Genomic DNA, 15,715 nt, shown 5'->3' with positions numbered 1-15,715 from the left:
CTTCAGTCCCTTGACATCAGACACACCTTAGCATTCTATCTGCAGAGGATCAAATCTATCAGGAAGTCTCCCAGGCTCTTTCTTACAAAGAGTTCACAAGGACAAACTATATCTTCTAAAAGGATCTCTAAATGGGTTTGTGTGTGCATCATTGTGTGCTACCAATTGGCGCACATCCCTCCACCTGACAGGGTAAGGGCACTTTCCACCAGAGCACAAGCTGCCTCTGCAGCATCACTGCACAGAGTACCATCTCTAGCTAGCTACCCTGCATATGTCCAGAGTTAAACATTGCACACTAGTTCAAGCCTGCACAGGCACAGCAGTGGGGACTGCAGTAGTTCAAGTATCTTTCTTGCCAGCATCCTTGCACGCCCCCTCCAGTCTGAATGCTGCTTGTCAGTCAACCACACAGGGACCAGCACTTGAAGATGAAATGGAGATACTTACCTGCAACTGGAAGTTCTTTGAGGTATGTGGACCCAATCTATATTCCAGTAGCCACCCTCAATGTCCCTTCGGATCTTTTTGGATTCGTAAGAAGAAGAACTGGAGAGCCATTGGCCTGCACCGCCTATTATGTCCTCGGTCTGGAGCATGAGATGAGCTACTGCGCATGTGCGGGCCAGTGGACGCTGCTTGTTAGAATTTCCAGAGTTGGGTGCATGGCTTGCATGCACACCAACTTGTGGAATACACATAGGGATCACCTATCTCAAAGAACTTGCAGTTATAGGTCAGTAATCTTTATATATTTTTGAAGCACACTCATGAGAAATCCTCTAGAGGGCAGTCTTTGCACAGCTGTTGATCTAATTGTGTTTAAATAATTGCCTAAAAATATCACTTGCTTGTGTTCTAACAAGTTCTGTAAGGGAGGGTGGAGTCATTGGGTCAAAATCTACCCTGGTTCTGCTCATGACTCCTGCTGAAGTCTTTTTCCAAGGACAGAATTTGCCCCGTTGTTAGAATTTGGGTACCAAAGGCAACTTAATTATAACTCCCAAATTGAAGGAGGATCCTAAACACTCTGATCCTGTTTCTTTGTGTATATGATGACATGGTATGTGACAAAATAAGAGGCTTAGAGAACTTTACATTTCATGGAAGGGGATGAAATTTAAAGAATTTAGGAAAGTTAGGGAGTATCATGGTAGTGCTATTCTAGTATGCAGAAGTCAAGAGACTTTGTATTGAAGATGTAAGCACAAAATTGAAGAATTTTAAATGGTGCCATCATCATTGTTGTTGTAGGGTGCAATTAGGAATACTTCATTTGTATAACTTAGATCTTTGAAAAACTCTGGTCAAGAGGAGAGGTGATAGATTTGATATCAAACGCCAGAGGGCAGATTTAACACCTATACTTTAATCTTTTGTTTCAGCCTTCGGATCCTTGCACGGTTGATGACAGCTAAATTCTTGCATAGGGAAATCAGAGAGAAAGGAGGTGCTTATGGAGGGGGTGCTACACTCAGTCATAGTGGCATATTCACTTTCTATTCTTACAGGTAACACTGTGTGTCCTCTGTAGAGTCTGTCTATAAAATGTAGCCATTGTCTCTGTATATGCAGCCATCATTTCAGGCTCAATTTAACTTTACCTGCCAGGACTGTAAGTGAATTGAATAGGACAATAAAATGAAGCCTGAGCTAGAGATGAGGAAAGAATGGCTTACCACTGAGATATGTCACTAGGCTTCTGGCTTCCTCCCCTTCTCCCTGCTCCTCCCAGGATTCAGTAAAACCCCTCTCACATCCTAGGCTTCACTTCATCCAAGCTTGGTGGTAGCTGTTATACCCTGTTGCCTCCTTACTCAGTGTATGGTGACTAGTGTGCCAATTTTACCACCAGCCTCAACTATATGCCAGCTTCAGCATGTTTCTTCCTGTCCTGGGAGTAGGGGTGGGTCCTGGCAGAAGAGAGGGAACTTAGGCATTTTAAGAACAGTAGCTGGGGGAGGTAGTGAGGTTCCTGGCATGTAGATCTAAACTGGCTTCTCCCCAAAGCCCTGGCCTCTCCCCTACCTAGCAGAACCAGACATGACACCATGTGGGGTGATTGGGCTGTACACCTCCAAGGAAGACTTGATTACAGCAGAAAGAGGTGCTGGTGACATGAGGAAAATGTGTAATCTATTTAATCAGCCCTGAACAATTGTTCCTGTCTGGTCTTCAGAGACACATTATTACTGAAGCTTCTGCTGTTCATCTTAGACTTGAAACCGAGATCCTAACCAGGTGGTAACTAACTTCATGACTCTTCACCAGAGATGGGGTATATGCCCACTGTCCTAGCCTACTTAAATAATTATAAGGGGTTGCATGCAGCCAAGCACAGCTCCCACAGAAGGCCCTGGGCTAAATTGAGTGGTGTTGTAAGCATGTGTGTCAGCCACACAGCAGGTGTGAGTTACGACATAGAGTAATTTTCACCAATTTGTACCTCAGTAGGTTTGCAAAATGGGTGTAACAGGCTGAGGGACAGAAAGTGGGAATAGCAGGAAAAGCAATTTTACGGGCAGGTGTAACCTCTGCCCACCCCACCTTATGCTACACCATCTCCAGAACTCATGGACCAAATTCATCCTTGGAATAAGCAAGCATAACTGATGTTGATACTAATGAGAGTTGCACCTGCTTATGCCAGGCACTAAATTTGGTCCCCAAATAATATATCGCTGTAGACTTTGTTTTGCACACCTGCTGAATGCCAAATCTGTGCAAGTTACGCTGATTTAGCACTTGCATTTAATTGTACCTTTTTCATGATCAGCATAGAAACTATTTACATCACTACTGAATTTGGCCCACTGTCTCTACCTACATTCTGCTATAACTTCTGTTGAATAAAATACTCCTTATCTCGAACTATTGTATAGTGTTTCTACGTGCTGTATGACCGCAGCTGCCTTCATTTGGTATGATTTGTGTGCATGTGTGTGGTCCAGTTTTTAGAATTTTTGGTGAGTGATTAGCAATCTTTGAATGAAAGGCAGTGAGTTTAAAAACAAACGAATTACAAGTTGTACAGACTTAGGTTGTGGTCTGTAATACAAAAGTAATGCCTTCCAATTTGTTAGGGATCCAAATTCTATATCCACCTTTTCAACTTTTGAAAAAGCAGCTGAATGGGCTCAGTCTGGGGAATTTGCACAGCAAGACATTGACGAAGCCAAGCTTGCGGTGTTTGCAGCTGTAGATGCTCCTATAGCTCCTTCAGACAAAGGTATGTTCTATGTTCTTCGTTCCCTGGCATGGGAATCCAGTGTTCTAGCTAGGCTTAGAAGGAAGTGAATGATTCCTATTCTGCTCATCTGATCCCTTTCATAAACTCATGTTTGGCCTCAGTGGATTTAACATAAAGATTTGTTTCTATAAAACAGCAAGATGCTACTGCTCACCTTAAAGATCACACGTGTGATATCTTTCCGCTGAAATGTTCTTATTGCAGCTTGTGATCATAATATTGTCATGGGAGAATAGGGGGAACTTAAAGAAATAACTCACTCTTTAACCTGTCTTTCTCAGCCTAAACAAATTGCACCTGTTCTAGCACATAGGAAAACCATATAGGTCTATTGGTTAAATGGAATATTTGGAAAAGTGTATGGATTATATACCTTTTTAGCCAGATGTGTACACTGATCCTGAATTTGCTTAACCTCTCTGCTTCAGTTTACCTATTTTTAGAGATGGGGAAAGCATAAAGTTGTTTGATGCTTTGGAGATATTTAATGAAAAGTACTACGTGTAAGTAGTAAAATTAGCTGCATGTTTGGATGATAGCTTCTTTTCTTTTTAGAACTCTTTTTAAACACAGCTCAAAATAGTTTGTAGTTTGAGAGAACAGCTCCTCCCCTGCTGCTAAATCCAACCCAAACTTAGTTAAGGCACCTACTCCACCCCTTAACTATAAATAAAGGAACACTAAGATTCAAAATCAATATATATTCATAAAGTGTTAACACAAACAAGTGTACTTAAGTTATTGAATTAAAAAAAAAACTTAAAACATTTTTTACTTTTCCACCATTTGTGGGCTTTTGCTTCCTGTTAGCGTGAACAATGAAACAGGCTAGGCACCGTCAATTTTCAGGTGCTCATATGTGAGCAAAATGCTTTAATGTCACATGCTGGTGGCTTGTCAAAGGGTAATGATTCTCATCCTTTGGTGCTTGATCTGCCTGGCACGTCTATGCAATGCACAGGTTAGTCTGGAGCTGCTCACACTCTTAACTGGTATCAGCCAGAGTTAGTGAAGTACTGAAAATAGCAGTGTTCAGAAGGAGTGAGGAAATGAACGAGGCTGCCTCCTAGCTCTTCCAGTGAGATGGAGTTTAGAGGAGAGGAAAGAGAACACCCTTAAAATCCCCCCCAGTAGCTAGAAGGGGAGAGAAGAGACAGTTGAATTGAGCTGTAGAGCCGTAAATGTATGGTGATTGCTTAATGTTCCCCTTATTGGGTCATAAGTTGCAGTGTCAAGTAGTCCATCTGTGATTATTTTTAACCTCTTTGATCACTGAAGTGATTCTTGTTACAATATTTCTTGTAAGTATATAGAAGCATTTGTTTGCAGAATTATGTAGATCGTATATAGAAAATAAGGTGGTCAGATCTTTGTCTTAGCAGCATTGACTAAAGATGGCTGCAAAATTTAGACAGAATAGCTTTCCATTGGATAACGCGGTTGCTAAAATCAAAACCTTCATGAAATCATTCTGAGTTCACCAAAAGTCTATTCGGAGAAAAAAGGGAAAAAGTTCTGACAATGTCAAAATGTCCCATTTTGACACTTTTGGAATAAATTTAGATTTTTTTCTCCTTCCAAATGGCTTTTTGGTTAATTTTTTTGCATTTTGTATTGTATAAGTTCAAAACAAAACGTTTTGAATTTGTCAAAACTTTTTTTTTTTAAATTCTCCACAAAATGGAACGTCCATTCTCTGCCCAGCTCTAGCCTTGACACTGGTTAACAATTGAAAGTTTGTACTGTACTTTTTATGATGAGCCTAGAATTGTGGTGCTATTAACTGGCTGCAGACTGTATTCATTCCTCTCCCAGCCGATCCTGCTTTGGGGTACTCTGTGCATGTATCTGATTTTTATCATTCGATGCCTGAGACTTACCAAGTCACATTTTTACTTTAAGGGATGAATCATTTCTTGAATGGCATCTCCGATGAGATGAAGCAGAGACACAGGGAGCAGCTTTTTGCTGTCAGCAGTGATCACCTTATTGATGTGGCAAACAAGTGAGTCTGTGCTCATTTTAGAAATGCAAGTAAACCCCGATCCCTTGTAAGAGTTTGTCAGATTAAAATCTGTGTGATGTAAAATAGCTGGTAAAGGTGTGAATTATTACATTTCTCGTGGCCTCTGACCAATGTAAAGTAATTTTTTTTCTGTACCTGCATTCATATCATCACTGTGCCTATGAAAGGAATATTGCCATTTTCCAGTTAGCGTTTTAGTTAACATTTGAATTGTTTGTGTACTCTGTTGAAGTTCTTAATTTGCTGAGATTGCTGTTCTGCTTCTGACTGGATCAGAAACGGTTCGTTTATTTTTTGAGCTCAAACAAGATAGTTCCAGATTTAGTCCTTTTTCTATGAAGATGAATTTGCTTTTCTAGACTCAGTTCTACCATTTTTTGCCTGCTTATAAGTGTCTAAATCAGTGGTTCAAAACCTTTCCAGACTCCTACACCCCTTTCAGGAGTCTTTGTCTTGCATACCCCCAAGTTATGCCTCACTTAACAACTACTTGCTTATAAAATCAGACATAAAAATACAAGTGTGTCACAGCGCACTATTACTGAAAAATTGCTTTCTAATTTTTACTATATAAATTATAAAATTATTTGGAATATAAATATTTTACTTAGATATCAGTGTATAGCCTATAGAGCAGCTAGACAAGTTGTATGAAATTTTAGTTTGTACTGACTTTGTTAGTGCTTTCTATGTAGCCTGTTGTAAAACTAGGCAAATATCTAGATGAGTTGATGTACCCCCTGGAAGGGCTCTGCGTACCTCAAGGGCTACATGTACCTCTGGTTGAGAATCACTGGTATAAAATTGTATACTAAACCATACTGAACTATATATTACATCAGGTGAATGGGCCACCTGGACTGGGATCTTGTCTCCAATAGGTATCAGATGTTTGCACCTTTCTCTGAATACCTGCTGGGGAAGTGTGTATCACAGGGAATTTTCTTCCTACTATTGTGTAATTAGTGTCTTACTCACTCCCTCTCTGCAACTTTTATCCCATGCAGTTTAACTGCCAGTCTCATTCTTATTCATAGAAACACAGTCCCTTTAAAAGGTTAAATGTTCTTTGTTTACAACTGAGGGATGTTGAATTTCAAGGGACTGCTGTGCCCAGTGCCTCTTACGCAGGGAAGCGTAAATCATCTTCACCAGTTTCACTAGTGTTCATGCTGTTAATGGGCTAGAATGTTATTTCCTTTTAAGAAAGTGACATCCTGCCCTTGTGTGCTCTTTGGAGTAGCCCTTTGCTCTGCTACCAAGTGCGCACCTCTTTTTTTTTTTTTTGGTATTGTTCTCACCAGTCCCATCATATTAAGTTAGTTGCCCAAGTGAGGTTGGGGAGAAACATACAGATGAAAGGGCATAGGGTCTCGAAGAACCACAGTTACAGTAAGTAACCGATTATTCTTTGTCTTGGGAAAAGTGAGCTAGAGTTCAGTGTGGGAGAAATGGCGAGATCCACTCACATGGGCAAAAGAGGTGGTGGAGTATGTTAAGTAAAACCTACTTTGCCCATCTTTGTGCCCTTTTTTCTGTTGCTTAGGTTCAGCACAGAGCTGAAAAGTATGAGGACCTGCACTAACTGTGGGGGAAAGGAGAAACAAACACCTAATTTTTTTTTTTCAGATACTTCAAAACAAACGTTGACTGGCTCAAACCGATCAGCTTTAAAACTAGCATATTGGTACAGGGTAGCCCTAATAAGAGTATTTGACATTGGTTGTGTGAAGGTACTGTCTGTATAGGTGAAAGGTTTCATCTGAACGTGTCAGGCTGCTTTCAGACTGAGTATAATGTGACTTACACGTCAACAGTTATGTGGTGGCTTTTCATAATTTGTCTCTCTCTTGCAGATACCTTGCAGGTGGGAAGAGCACCCGAGGACTGGCTGTACTAGGCCCAGAGAATCCGCACATTGCCAAAGATCCATCCTGGGTCAAACGATAATATTTATCATCATTGATAACGTTTGTTACTGAAAATGGCTTAAAAGAAATAAAACAAGCCAATTCATAAGTGACTAAGGCACATTAGAATTTTTAATTTTCCTGCTAAGGTCCTAGTGAAAGGTCATTACAACTTCTGCATTCTACATGCAGCAAGCCACTCAGATGTCTTTCCTCAAAGAAATTAACTCTGCCAAAGAAGGTTCATCTCTACAACTGCATTGTATTTAAGAATGAAAACTATTTGTTCATCTATGGCTAAAGCACAACTCTTCAGTTCCTCCATAAGTATTAACTGCGGTGGCACAAAAATATGGATTTTAATAACTTCTAAATATACAAATAATTTTTAAAAAACCAAGCTAAGACTTGAATTTTAAAATGTGTTTAGCTTAAATCATGTTTTCTTAAAATATCTGTATTTTTAAACCTCCACTGTTGGGCATAAACAGATTTGTTACACCTAGATGGGTACTTCGTAAGTCTTTCCAAGTGTGTTGAGTTTTCCATAATTAAGTTGTGCAAAGCTCAGCTTCTCCATAACTATTCTTGTTACGTTGTATTCTGTCTATACCCTGGATCAAAACATGTCCTCTCTACAACTCATGGCTAATAACTGATAGCTACAGGAAGGGGAAAAGGTGGTTTTATTCATAACAGGGCTATTTTAATGGAGCTCCTACCTGTGTGACCTTGGGCCAGTTGTTCTTCCTCCCAGTAGTGAATGGAATTCTCAGGGTGCTGTTTTTGTCCTTTGTTTACCTTTCCGCTAAGGTTCCACAGCTCAATGTTGTGAGACAACCACGATTGTGTTGTGGAGAAAAAACTGCTGTGTCAACCATCATGGTTATAACCTGGTCTCAAATGTTTCAGCTGATGACAGAAAACAGTCCTTGGTCCTGGGTGTGATTGAGGGTTTTCCTGTTGTCTGAGAGAAGCTGAGGTTAGTTAGCACGACCTCTCTGGGTATGTCTACACTGCAGCTTGGAGTGAGCCTCTCAGCGTGTTTCACTTGAGCTAGCATGCTAAACATAAGAGCGCGGACATTGCAGCTCAGCCTAGCCAGCCAGTTTTGGACTCAGGTGGCTAGCCTGAGCCTCTGCCAGAACAGCTACATCCACACTATTTTTAGTGTGCTAGATCTTGTGAAGTTAATGTGAGTCTGTCTCTCTCCATGCTGGGAGACATGCTTCCTGCTGCAGTATCGTCTTACCCTAAGGGTGTATCTATGCAGCAGCTTGAAAGGTGTAATTCCCAGCTCAGTTAAACTTACATGCACTAGGTTGGCTCTAGCACCTAATAAAGGCAGTGTGGCCATGGTGGTTCAGGCTAGCTGCCTGAGTACATACCCAGAGTCAGGCAGAATCCTACTTGGGTGGGTAGGTAGAGCCACCAGCCATTTCACAATGGCCACACTGCTATTTTTAGCACACTAGCTGGAGCCAAGCTAGCAGGAGCTGGGAATTGCATCTCCCATCTGCCATGTAGACATAACCTCCTCTGTGTGTCCTTTAGGTTAACAGCCATCTTCACAGGGTTAACAGCTTTAGTATTGCCTTTAATAGTGTTTTAGTGTTACTTCCTCTCTTGGGGGAGGTGTGTGGGGTAGTTCAAATTAATGCAGCTTCATTGTGCAGATGTGGTACAGAAAAATCTGCAGATGCCCTGCTCTTAATCCCTCCCCCTGTTTTACAAGTGGAGAAAGCAGTTATTTGCCTCCTTTTAGAATGCAAATAAAAGTTGCTCCTACTTTTTACAGTGGTGTTCTCCTGTCAGTTGTAATTTGTTAGTTTTTAGACAACTTGAAGTCACACAGGTGGTTTGCAACAATACTTTTATTCCACTTTGGATACATAAATTCACTCTGTAACTTGACACAAAACTAGCCTTCTACATATATTCTGAATATAGACTCTATCTCTGAGATAAAGTGCGCTAGATGAATGACTTATCACACTGAGTGCATAGAATTGTGTTAAACTTAAGGATCAGGCTGGTAATTGGTATTTTGTAAGTTAGATGCCAGGGTTTGCTTTAAACCTAGGATAATACTGGGCAAGGAACCTGTGTGACGTTTGTATTTCTGAATTCACATAAAGTGCTGGTACAATAATTTAAATGTTACAAAGCTGTAATCAGTATTCTAAAGCATTGTTACGCACAACGTAGGTCTATTACAACTTTATCTAAAACAATCGTCTCTTCTTAGATGGCTACAGTTTCTGCTTCTTTTGGGCTGTGCCTAGCTACATGCTCTAGTTGACCTGAATCGGAAACATCATAGCTAGTCTTGTATTTGGCCAGAATTTTCATCAGAGGTCGAAGTTTCAGCCACCACTGTTCCTTAGGAATTCTGTGCCTGTGCAGAAGATGGGGAGGGGAAAAAAAAAGTCAAAGCTAGTCTGTGTAAATGATCCCATTAATGTTATCCTTAAGAACCAAATTCACTATTAAAACTGGCTTCATTCAAATTCTAAGCAGTTTTATAAGGGCAGTTCTTATCAGCATATATTAATGACCAACTCTGCTGCATTCAATGATTCTTAGGTTCATTTTTGTGTGTGTAATGCTGCCATCTATGCTCATTGACGGGAACGTAGAAAATTTACTAGTTGGATGCATTTGCTTTTTAGTTTAACCATTTTTTGGAGAGAGGTTGTGGCAGATAGTAAGTGATTATCTTCACCTCCATGTACATCTCCAGCTAGCCTTAGAACATGCATGAATTCCATCTCCTCCCCATCTTGCTATTTTGCTACCTAACCCTCCTATCTCAGCAAGCTCTAAGCAACTTATTATTTCTATTGCAGCAAGACATAAGGACCTCATTACACTAGGCCCTGTGCGAAGATAATCCCTGTCCCAGAGAACTCAGGCTAACAATTAAACAAAATCCAACAGGTGGCTGAGTATGCATAAATTAGTTGTAACACTGGTTGCACTAGTCACAAGGGGTTGCCACCCTAAACAATACCAGACAGTGATTTGCAGACATTGAAGCAAAAACAGGTTGTGAGGAGGGATTTAAGTAGCTTTGAATTCTCACGGGGAGCTCTTCTCAAGCAAAAGGGGCAGCCTGGAGAAAGCATGCAGTCGCTTGTGGGAAAAGTAGATGAGGGGTGATCATAGACCTAGCACCAGCAGGAGGCAATGTTGAAAGGTAGGTTGGGGCTATCTGGTGAAGTTAGTGCCTGACATGGAGCAGGGCAGGAGGGATGAAAAAGGAGGATTGGAAGTTGTACTCATCTGGTCCCACAGAGCCGCCTTCACTTACACAAAATCTGCTTGATCCTTAAGCTCAACCACAGGTTGGAAAAGAAGATTGCGTCTGCGCATACCTAGCAAGCAAACGGAGTCCTCGGTGTTGGCAAACACTTTTCCTATAAACAATAAAAATGCACTGTTATTTTCTTTGGGGGAGAATTATCCCTTTTCTTGTAATAAACAAATGGGTGTAGGAGTGAGGTTCTGGTAAGAGTCTTAATTTTGTTGAGTTATTGAAGTCTTAAAATAAATGATAGCAGCATCTGCATTAGTTTAACAGTGTTAGGGAAACCTCCACGTGGTGTGGTTTATTAGTTTTAATGATTAAGCAGTAAAGATGCAATGTACTTAACTAATAATCAAATAAGTGATGCAGCCTTAATTTCCAATTAGATTTATTATAGTCAATATTACTTCATGAAGCTGATGAAATAAATCCTAAAGAAGTCATATTACCTTCATCTGTGTCCCATGCAGCCACCAAGAAATAAAACAAAGGAAGAATATGTGTAACTATAAAACTATCAATTTCTATATGCATAAAAAAAACTAGTTAGGGTAGCAAATTATAGAAAGACAAATACAGGCCAACCCTTGCTTAAGGTATCAAACTCTCTTCAGGACCATTTTCTTGTCACTGCTACCTAGAAACATTAACAATATTTGATGACAAAGCCTGGCTAAGTTGGTAAGACCGGAAGAACTACATTATTCCATTACTGTATTTAAAGACTCCACAAACGTGTTGATGGGCTAGAGAGGCTGGCTTTTCTGGAGTTAACACAAAAGGAAGAGAAAGATGGTAAATAGCCATAAATATTTCTGCACCTCTTCGGTATGTTTCTCTCAGTTTCTTTGAGATCCACTGTACAGCTTTTGCAGAGATTTTTGTCCCAAAGTTCCTGTCAAATGGGGAAGGTGCTCCACCCTGTCAAAGTTTAAAATGTAATTAGAGATTAGTTGCAATTTTGCACCAACCAGAAGCATTATTCTTGTTTTTCCATTCCACCAATCATCTCTGTTCTATGGCTACTGTGCCTCTTTCCTTCCTCCCTTCCCCTCATTTTTTTAAACACACACCAGTGCTTTACCTTAGCCCCTGAATTCCCAACGTGGGAGTCTTGAGGGGACTTTGCCTGGACAGTTTGAGATACTGGCCCCAATTCCACAATCCGTGCATAAAGACATGCTTAATTCCCATTAAAGTCAATGGGACTTAGTTAACCCCCCACTTCTCCCCTTCAGCAGCGTACTTATGTGCATGTACTTTCTACCTCACTGTTGTGAGGTGCTGCTGTAGAGCACTGCCTGAAGGATGTTCACTATTGGAGTAACATGGCACAATACAACTTCCACCAGTAGAGAGAGAGCTGGAAAAGCAATATATACACACAAGGAGAGAAGCAAATAAAGGGCAGAATAAAGAACGGGCGAGGGAGTGAGCAAACAGGCCAGGTCAGGCCACTGCTTCAGGGGCGCTGGCACTGTTGCATCACAGGGCGGAGGCTGTAATCAAGAGACCTCTAGCCTGTATCATCCAGCCGCTACCACGTGGGTGCATTTATAACGCTGTTACCAAGCAGACACTAGGGGCTTTAGATCGTCTATGGCAGGGATCGGCAGCCTTTGGCCCACGGCCTGTCAGGGAAATCCACTGGTGGGCTGGGACGGTTTGTTTACCTGCTGCATCCGCAGGTTCGGCCGATCGCGGCTCCCACTGGCCACGGTTTGCCGTTCCAGGCCAATGGGGGCTGCAAGAAGCGTCGGCCAGCACATCCCTTGGCCTGTGCCGCTTTCTGCAGCCCCCATTGGCCTGGAATGGCGAATTGCAGCCAGTGGGAGCTGTGATTGGCTGAACCTGCGGACGCTGCAGGTAAACAAACCATCCCGGCCGGCCAGCAGATTGCCCTGACGGGCCACATGCCAAAGGTTGCTGATCCCTGGTCTATGGGAACATAGAACTTGACAAAATACAAAAGGTACAGATATTTGCCTTTATTCCAGCTGTCAAAACAGGGCTCTTAACTGGCTCTAACTGTATGCTCCTCATGTGAAAGCAGATTCTACTGTTATTTCTATGTATAACCTGTTTTGGGTGCATTTACTGAAATTCTTAGCATTTAGTTCTAAATACACTAAAGGCAAGTGGGAACAGTGTTAGCATATCAGATATATAACGTACTTAGATACAAGGCAGGGAAGCTGTTGTATAATTTTGGCACTGGGTTAGGACTTCAAACAAAATACGAAGCTTTAAAGCTGGAATTAAAACTTGATGGTTCATGTGAACCAGTAGATATTCAGTCACTGCTAGAGAGGGAGCCAAGGTCTCTCATTAAACACCCTTTCCCCTAGACCTGCCCTGCTTCCCACTGTAAATTCCCTAGTCGCTTATCCTTGTGCCATTATGCACTCTCATACTGCTGTTGGCTGACTGGTGCCCTATCTGGGTGCATGGGATGCACTAGCTAGGAGTGCTGTATAGGGCAGAGCCAATCATAGCCACCCTATTAATCTTCACTATTTCCCCTTTCCTCCAAAAGGAAAAAGTGAACAGTGAGCACAAATGTTCTCTAGGAACCAAATTTCTCTTCCGGGGTGAGATGCTCCTGAACTGGCAGCTGCAGGGAGGTCTTGTAAGAGGCCATGAGTGGGCTACTAGAAAACAGCAGCACCTGTTTTTAAAATAGGGATGGGGGGGGAACAAAAAAGGTGACAATAAAAGAGGGAATCTGCTGCAATTTCCTTCTGCAAAACTAAATTACCCCCCTTCCAACCGCCCAAAATGGGTTGGGAGTTGGTAGTGACAATGGAGGAAACCCTCAGTACCATTCATTTTGTCTAAAGCAGTGGTGGGCAACATGCGGCTCCAATTGGCCAGGAACGGTGAACCACGGCCACTGGGAGCTGCAGGCGGCCATGCAAACGGAAACAAACAGCCTTGCGATCTGCCAGCAGCTTACCCTGATGGGCCACATGCAGCGCATGGGCTGCAGACTGCTCACCGCTGGTCTAAAGGGGAAAGAGTGGATGCAAGAAGGACAACTTGTGTGTAATCCTGGAATGGTGACGGCAGTTCACACACACTAGATTAATCCTGCTGCTGTAGACAGAGGGAAGTTCGTAACTTTATTTACCTGCTGCATGTGGCCCAATACGTTCTTCCTGCAATCGAAAACGCCTTTTCCTTCCTCAGAATATAGCTGGTAGATAAAGTCAGTTGTGTAATTCTCATTGCTGTTCTCATTCCTATAACAAGACAAAAATAACCCCACAACAACACTGTCAGGCCAGTTAAAAACCACATTATTAACTACCAGACCTCTTTACAGAGGCACAGTCACTGATGGAGGGGACATGTCGCACCCCTGACACTCTGTTATCCTCTTGCCCTCAATGAGTGGCAAGTCGTGTGTATTTTCACGTTCCTCCTCCCTCTCCAACTCTCCCACAGGTTTGTTTTACACACGGTTGTGTCTTTGCTCTGCCACAAACCAATACTTTGAATGTCTGAGCTTCCTGCATTACTACAGGGATCTGAGCAGCTTCTGAACTGTAACCTGTTCTCCAACACAGCCGATGCCCTAGGCTATGCAAACTTGAGGTCCCCACCCCTTCACCTGTTCTTTTTAACGTCTGAGCATATCTGAACTAAGTGAAGGGGGTAGGTGAATGCATTTGGTGATTTCCTCTTATAACTGATTATCACCACAGAGGCTGAGAAGCGATGCCCATGAAAGAGGTGGAGGTCACAGACTGACAAAGGCTGGGCACACTAGGAAGAAAGATGTGATTTTTAAACACGTTAAGTAACGTGAGATCCCTTGTGTAGACAAGGCAATTTTGAATGTTAACGCTTGTTAGTCTTATCTACACTAGGATTTTGACATGTGATATTAGTGAACATGTTTTAAAACACCCTGTTTTTCCTAGGCAAGATAAGGCCAAACTGCTGGGCTAAAGAGGGCATTTGCTCCAGTATCAGACCTTAACCAATAATAGTTACAGAAGAAATGATGGACACTCTGGATTTCAGATTAGTAGATTTTATAAATTCTCACTTGTTCCCATCATCTGCCATGCTGATCAGCAATTGCCTGAGAAACTCTAGAACCCTTTTGTTGGAAAATGTCCAGTACTTGATAACTACATGTCTCATGAGACAGGCTTTCCTTGCAACTTTAGAACTATGATCGGTTGTGTTCACTTGTGGAAGAGTTCCAAAGGGTTAACCTGCAAGACAGTAACTGAACCTTCTTGAACTTCTACTTACAGAGCATGGCCTCTGCCTGAGATTGAGGAGGTTGAGGGTTTTGAAAAATGGATTGATAAAATGAATGGAGACTAAGTTTTGGTGTCACATAGGAGGGTACAGAGGGAGATGATGTCTGGACCAGTAAAGATATGTTGAAACCTTTCTATAAATCAAGCCGCAGCATCATAAAAAAATTAAAGTATCCAGCTTGTCGGCAGCACAAGGCAGACAGAGCTGCTGCTAACATCCCGTTGGCCACTTTTGCAAAAGACAGACCAGAATCCTCCCTAAGGGGCAAACAAACGGTTCAAAAACATTGTCACAGGGCACTAAGATTAAAGCAGGGCGAATGCTAGTCAACTTGTAATTGACACAGGAAACTTTTATTCAGTTGCGTGGCTTAGCTTGCTATGGTCTCCAATACAACATGTAGTCTAAGGAACGAGGATGGAATTCACCCATCATGGGACCTGTGTTCCACTTTATATGTATTCTGAGGGCTAAATAGCACTTCAGAGCTGCATAGGTCTTGTGCTGGCCCTGTGCACAGAGGGGAATTTCACCCTTAGTAAAATAAATGATGAGACTTTTGTGCAGCCTCCTTATAGCACTTTGTGCAGCACTTGGAAGAACCCAAATCATTAACAGGATGTGAAGAGTTAAAATGGGAATGGATGTGGGACCTCTGATTTTAACAGATTTTATATCTGCTTCTAAGAGCTGCTTTTTCTTCCACTGAGAATCCCTTCTTCTATAACTAACTAAATAGAGCCTGTTCATGGGTTTTAAATAGCAGTGAGAGTTGCAAAACGTTACTCATTTTGATGGTGCAGTTTAATTAAATGACCTTTGCTCACCTCAGCACTAGACCACGCTGGATGCTGGTTTTCATCTTTTCGGTCAAATGCTCCACATTAGCCTAGAAACAGAGTCACACAAAGCATCCTAAAACAAATGTGATGATCATTGCC

At 41.9% G+C, this 15,715-nt stretch overlaps 2 protein-coding genes across 10 annotated transcripts in view; one reads left to right on the top strand and one right to left on the bottom strand.

Moving 5' to 3' along the window:
- PITRM1 (pitrilysin metallopeptidase 1) overlaps positions 1 to 9,584 on the top strand; it is a 49,624-nt gene extending 40,040 nt beyond the window's left edge. The window contains exons 24-27 of the mRNA XM_039526310.1: positions 1,386 to 1,511; positions 3,084 to 3,229; positions 5,153 to 5,255; positions 7,133 to 9,584. Coding sequence (XP_039382244.1) covers positions 1,386 to 1,511; positions 3,084 to 3,229; positions 5,153 to 5,255; positions 7,133 to 7,226 — 469 coding nt within the window. The 3' untranslated portion in view covers positions 7,227 to 9,584. The remainder of the gene's footprint in view (positions 1 to 1,385; positions 1,512 to 3,083; positions 3,230 to 5,152; positions 5,256 to 7,132) is intronic.
- LOC120398732 (phosphofructokinase, platelet) overlaps positions 9,043 to 15,715 on the bottom strand; it is an 82,257-nt gene continuing 75,584 nt past the window's right edge. For 5 of the 9 annotated variants that reach the window (XM_039526314.1, XM_039526313.1, XM_039526320.1 and 2 more), the window contains 5 exons: positions 15,602 to 15,663; positions 13,627 to 13,738; positions 11,318 to 11,417; positions 10,500 to 10,605; positions 9,043 to 9,584 (listed from right to left, as the gene is read on the bottom strand). In XM_039526314.1, coding sequence (XP_039382248.1) covers positions 9,431 to 9,584; positions 10,500 to 10,605; positions 11,318 to 11,417; positions 13,627 to 13,738; positions 15,602 to 15,663 — 534 coding nt within the window. In that variant the 3' untranslated portion in view covers positions 9,043 to 9,430. Of the gene's footprint in view, positions 9,585 to 10,499; positions 10,606 to 10,945; positions 10,952 to 11,317; positions 11,418 to 13,626; positions 13,739 to 15,601; positions 15,664 to 15,715 lie in introns of all 9 variants that reach the window. The other 4 variants (XM_039526312.1, XM_039526311.1, XM_039526317.1 and 1 more) reach the window with 1 other exon arrangement.

Source organism: Mauremys reevesii, linkage group 2 (genome assembly GCF_016161935.1).
Source record: "Mauremys reevesii isolate NIE-2019 linkage group 2, ASM1616193v1, whole genome shotgun sequence".
Taxonomy (NCBI): Eukaryota; Metazoa; Chordata; order Testudines; family Geoemydidae; genus Mauremys; species Mauremys reevesii.
The sequence above is the reverse complement of the archived record's forward strand: the minus strand, read 5'-3'. Positions and strand labels throughout refer to the sequence as shown.